Below are 6,052 nucleotides of genomic sequence, written 5' to 3' on the forward strand. Positions count from 1 at the left end.
AGAAACACCAATTTGCCGACACAAATTTTGGTTTCGCGTGCGCGCTGACGGGTCTTGGTCACGTTCCACTTCCGGCTCCCACCAGTGGCGTGTGGCGATTCGCGTGAGGGCCGCCAGAGCCCGCGGACTTGGCTGAGCGTCTCCGCTCAAGGGTAATCACACTGACGTCTTGCCACGGGTGCTTACGATTCTGGCAGTACATGAAATACAAGGTGAAGGGACACTTCTTCCTCCTCAAAATCGAGCAGGGGTGCAATAACAATGTCCCAGCACGAAGGACCGGGAGCAATCTTTGCGCTGAATTTATCCACGGGACACAATTGGCTTATACGAGCCTGTCAGCATGACCCCTTCCCGCCGTCGTTATCCCTGTTTCTAAGCCTATGGTATCAATATTGTGGGTGCGTACGCTGACACCGCACACGCCATGAGCAGATCGTCGTCGGTACAGCCTGCAGCGCGCCTAGGGTTGCCAGCGACACTATATTCAGTTGCATCTGCGCCCTAATATCTGAAGGTAAGCGCGGAGATAAGCCTGAAGATAAGACAGCGGCGAAAAAAAATATTATTTGTATTTGCGCCCGAATATCTGAAGACAAGCACGGAGACACGTCTAGAAATACGACAGAGGCAAAAATCCGCCATAACTCGTCATGACCCCGTGCTCTGAGAGAAGCTTCTTCTGCTGGCGCGTGCGACCTCGCTGCCAAAAGTGCCTGACCATACGATCTATTGGTCGGGAACTTTTGGGAATCCGCCTGCACCCGACAATCTTGTCCACTACCACTACCGACTGTAACAACTGTCGCTTAGCAATCGCTGAATGTCAATGCAGTGTGTCCCACTCAGTCTGACAACCGCATCAGTGCACCTAATTTTAAAGCACCGCCATTGCCTACCAAAGTGCAGATGAAACCTCCCAGCGGTGGGCGGACATTCCACCTGGTGACAGATAAACAACATCCCTTTTATTGCAAGAAGGAAATACTAGGTTACATCGAGGCGCGGCACGTTAGCCCCACTTCTTGACTGGAGATGGGGAATGAAGAGAATGATGCTAACAGTCACACAATGTCTCACTGCACGCTGGAAACAACTACCCTTGCATTATACCATGAAACTATCACTACAATAATGGGCCAATGATTACTTTCAAAGAACTCGTCGGCAACGACGATGAACTTGGCACGATTAACGAGGAGCCAAACGAAAAGGGCTCAAGTGAATTAAGTCGAACAAGCCCGCCAGACTAGCCGTCCCCGCATCTTCCAGACGTTTGCAACGACGGAAAGAGTGGTGCAGTCGATCCAACATCACAGCCTAATCCCGGTACGAACAGCCAACGCCTGGCTGACACAGAGCGGCGTCCCCCGCTGCCTGAAGAGCCCCGAGCACCGCACACCCCCGCAGATCCGGCCGTTAGCGGCGCGCGCCGCGGCCGCCCTCAGAGCAGCTTGAACGGGCCGGTGACCTGGTCGACCAGCACGTCCTCCCCGAACACGCCCAGCACGGTCCTTGCACCCTCGGGCACCTGCGGAAGTCAGGCCGGGTTCGGAGGTCAGGTGAGCACCTGTGGAGGTCACGTCGAGTTCGGAGGTTAGGCGGGAGACGCCGTGCGGCGCCGGCCAGTCCGGTTGGTGGATGGCCCGCGCGCGCGCATGGACCAACAGCGGACCGAATTGTCTCGTGCAGTGGTATGCTGCAGTGGCAGATATGTTTAAGTTTTGCCACTCTCCAGTTCAGTAAACCGTAATGAGAGGCGTTCGACACGGTGAGCTGGCACGTGGCCCCGTTTGAGCAGCTTAACGCGCGCTGAGGGGCGACATATCGATCCATGCTAACAGGTGCCAATAATCATTCAAAACATCAATCACACGTGACGTGTTGACGCAAAGCAGGCCCCGATCAGTGTTTCGTCCGCACCCATACATACAAGCGCAGCATTTAACGGTAGAGCTTTGCTAGCCTGCATTACATTGCCAATTCAGGTTGCTGGACTGAAGAGTACATTTTTCTTAAGTCCGCCTGTTAATCGTACAAATTTGTTCAAAACCACAAGAGCAATATGGTTATGATGCAGAACAATATCAGTCTTATAGTTAAAGTAGCTTCGTCTGCAATTCGATTATCCCTTTATTATCCTTTGTTCTTTATTATCTTATCATTCATTGATTATCTAACTTTTAATCATGTAGCGGGTCACATGAAGACAAGTGGGAAATCTTCGAGCAGAAAGTAGAGCATGACTCCCAAACGGAGAAAGTCGAGCAGCTGGTCATCTTTTCATCGCTAACTCACGGATGAATCGGACTTACCAATGTCCACATTATCGGAGTAATGAATATGGCGAGACAGATTCAAGCAGGCGGAGTGTCGCCCGCCTTTTACATGGGAGAAGACTGCAGTCCTCAAGTATCTACCTGTGTGTGTCCAGCATCCTCCACGATCCACGCCAGCAATCCGATGTCCATGGCCTTCGAGTACAGCGACAACAGGTCTTCTGTAGAGTTCGCCTTCAGAACAATTTTCTTCTCCCTAAAAACAGGAAAAGAAGATCGACGAGTGCTGTGTCTTGGTAGTGCCAACATAGCACATCTGAGAAAAACAGCCCAAAACGTCGCGACTTGATTGGGTGAAGTTAGCAGACGGGATACAGACCAACTAGCCAGCTAGGAGTCCGGCCGATGCCGCCCGAAGAGCGAGCCACGTCTCTCACACAGATGCCCAATGCCTGACGCTGGTAAGACATGGACGGAAACACGGCAGTTGACACCTGATGACTGAGTTCCACACGAGACTCCAGCAACACGCCAGGAGCGCTCACCCATCCTCCTCCCAGTCCTCGGCCGCCTCCGTGAACTTGTCGTTGCTTAGCATCATGCGATGCAGGCTGATGGCCGCGTGCCCCACCTGAAGCAGGCCCGGGCTGCATTACCCCACTTTGTTGACAAGTTTGGAACGAATGACGGCCCTTTGGAAAAGAACTGGCTAGAACAGCGCACATTTCACGCATACGTTCGGCACGTTCATACCGACAGCTGCACTTTGCGCTCAAAGACAGCTTTCCCCGCCCAGAAGAGCAGAACACAACACCTCTCGAGAAGACCGGAGCATGATCGTTATCAAGGATTACACAGCAGATTACATTAGGAGAGGAAACACGGACTGGCCCTCTCATCAAACTCCTCAGTGGGAGACCCGGCCCCTACCTCCATACACACACCTGCGCGGCTATCTTTCCAACACCCATGCCGAGGCCGGAGTTGACCACGAATACCATCTTGTAGTCGTGGTCGTCCGGGCTGTCGGTCAGTTCGGGATCGAACGGCTCGTTGACGCGGTTGGACGGCTGCTCGAAGATGTAGGCCGCAGCTGCCTGCACTGACTCGTTGTCGGTGTGGTACAGACCCTGTTGGCCGGTCGCGGACGGTGACGCACGCTGTCCGTGCTCTTTTGTCTTCACAGTCTGGGGCTCGGCCAATGCATTGGAAGATGATGGCACAAACCCTTGCTACTAGATGAAGGGGATCATAATGCATCTTATTCATGACTGATTGGACAAGAAATCACACGAGTACAGAGAGTGGTGCTGAACGTGGGTAACTGTTCACAGGCAATAACCTGAGCTCTTGATGGCACTGTGACTCGACATCAAATGGGCACCATCTGTGCCTGCATCATGAGTTTTGCAAGTCAGATTTCTTCATTAAGTATTTTTCCACTATTGCAATTAACATACTTCCATGACAATGGTAGTCCGGCATGCTTTGGTGGTGGCGCAACCATGTTAACTTCAACAATGATGTCTTACCCGTCTGGCCGCATTTTGAGATATGCCCATCTCTAGCAATGCTTGGAGAAACTCTTCATTGGGCTCCCAAGGCTCATCAGATGATTCATTGTCACTGGCAGAGATGTGATCATCTCCATCACCTGACATCGTCTGCAAAAAGAGATGAACATTTATACACAGTCTCACAAGTCATTACTCGTTATGTTTAATGGCACAGAGAAAAGCAGCAGTGCCTGTAAAAGCTCCTGCTTATTGCTGCCCCTCACCAGCATAGGCATAGGGCTGGCATAAGTGTATGTTCTCCATTTCGTTTTCCTTTGGAGGCGTACCCTAACATGCCAAAGGGCATGGGATTTTATACTGCTGAAAAGATGGAGCTCATAGACTTTCTTTCTTATCTGCTTATCTTAGGCAGATAAGGCTACCTAAATCCCAAAGGTAGCCTTATCTGCTCCCAGAAGCAGCACTAAACCTGCCAGCACAAACTTGTCTGAAATGGAAATCAAATCAGAAGACTAGGGTTATCAGTGACATCATTACTCAGCAATGCATAGCAATCAAAGCTGAGTGTAACATGCATCACAGTAGGGGAGACAATTGTTCAAAACTGCTTTACCTATGCTCTGCTCAGAAACTAAACATTTAGAAAATTAAAATATATGCTTCAACCTAGTTTTACATGATCTCATATCAATACTACCAGATATCTTACTTTTGTAAAAGTTACAAAAGTGCAACTGCCATATTTTACCTCCAGCAAATGCATAAAGCTGACCTGAGATGACAGGACCCTGTTTTGGCCAAATAGGTAAGGGTAAAGGCTTCATCTGATCATACCTCAATCAAATGACATAATCTGTTAGCTGTGACATAGCATATATGAGGACAGCTGTGTAACAGGTGCCCTTATGAAAAACAACAAATCCCATTCAAAGCAAAATTTCCCCAAAAGTTATTATCCTCTGCAATACTCACAGGCAGTGCAATACATTTGATATGCAATCCATTTGATAAAACACAAATAATTTCAACCACTTGAAATGTCACCAAGTTCCCCTACATGCAACATACCAAAATTAGGATTCACATACTGGAAACTTTGGGTTCATAACTTAAAATGGAGGCAAAAGTACAATTCATTCATTACAAAACATTTATAACCTAAAAACACTGACACTGACAGCAAATGCTGAATGAATTCCAAACTGATGTTCACAACCCAAGGGTAACACTGCAAAGAAATAACTGTTATGCTGAACTTGCCCAGCAAAGCTGCATGATCACAGCAAAAAATTCCAGACACATACTCCATAGCTCAGAGTACAACACAGCATACGACATGCACCACAATTATTAACCCCAGAATAACTTAAAAATTCACCACAAACTAGCCAGACCTCAGTTCAGCAGTGCCAACACCAGCTTCAGAGCTCTCATGCGTGAAAAACTCCAGCGAAGTGGAAGGATCATTTGCAGCCAGGCGAATAACCGACACCCAAGCGGCGTAATGAAACGCCCACCATCACTGTAGTGTAAAGAAACCTCACCGGTCCTGGAATTCCACCCGTTCTGTACAATATGCACCACAAAGGAATGCGAAAGGCAGCCAGAGAACCCCTTAATAAGACCCCTTCCACCAGCGCCCGGCTCGCACCACCCTCCCGTCAAAATCCGCGACTGAATAGGTCTCGACAACCGTGCGCACCCCGCTCGTTGACGTGAGTACATTGGCAAGGCCGACAATGGTAACGAGTGCGTTATGAACGTATAAAGCAAGCATTACATTTTGTAAGATACCTCTAATTCACTGTATGTTCTGTAGGATTCTGAACGATCGACCAACCTTGATTTCATTGCTTGTGCATCGCAACATTATGACATATATATTACAACATGTATTATGGGCATGTGGAATTTCACCAGCCGCAGTTAATTTGATGATCTCATATTGCCACATTGAACTTCATTTCAGTGCATAGCGAGAGGTACTGATAGTGCAGTAGAAGGGACTGTCCCACATTTGAAGATGCTGGGGCAAGCCTAAAGTATGATGAAATAAAGCTCACTTGTAACTACAAGTATGCCTTTAAGTGCGACATACTGCTCTGGATAGCCCATTTTCACTTACTGGTATCCTATGACCCATTTCGATTTACGGTCTATGTCCACCATGATCTACGACCTAGGTCCACTACCATCTATGTTCACGAAGCTTGGTACAATCCAGAAGAAATGTCGCAGCCGGAGTGCTATCGGCTT

At 48.7% G+C, this 6,052-nt stretch overlaps 1 protein-coding gene across 2 annotated transcripts; it reads right to left on the reverse strand.

The window, feature by feature from the left end:
* Positions 1-554: 554 nt before the first annotated feature.
* LOC119109159 (putative peptidyl-tRNA hydrolase 2) lies at positions 555-5,485 on the reverse strand. Of its 2 annotated transcripts, none has more exons than XM_037232733.1 (6): positions 5,341-5,485; positions 3,812-3,943; positions 3,224-3,409; positions 2,825-2,910; positions 2,421-2,535; positions 555-1,531 (listed from the first exon to the last, which is right to left on the reverse strand). In XM_037232733.1, the coding sequence occupies exons 2-6, from the start codon at positions 3,938-3,940 to the stop codon at positions 1,445-1,447; spliced, it is 603 nt and encodes a 200-aa protein (XP_037088628.1). In that variant the 5' UTR covers positions 3,941-3,943; positions 5,341-5,485; the 3' UTR covers positions 555-1,444. The 2 variants fall into 2 exon arrangements, with proteins under 2 accessions (XP_037088628.1, XP_037088629.1); XM_037232734.1 differs by lacking the exon at positions 5,341-5,485 and adding an exon at positions 5,191-5,323.
* Between the last annotated feature and the right edge of the window lie 567 nt (positions 5,486-6,052).

Source organism: Pollicipes pollicipes, unplaced genomic scaffold, assembly GCF_011947565.3.
Source record: "Pollicipes pollicipes isolate AB1234 unplaced genomic scaffold, Ppol_2.1 Scaffold_7231;HRSCAF=8579_pilon_pilon_pilon, whole genome shotgun sequence".
NCBI lineage: Eukaryota > Metazoa > Arthropoda > Thecostraca > Pollicipedomorpha > Pollicipedidae > Pollicipes > Pollicipes pollicipes.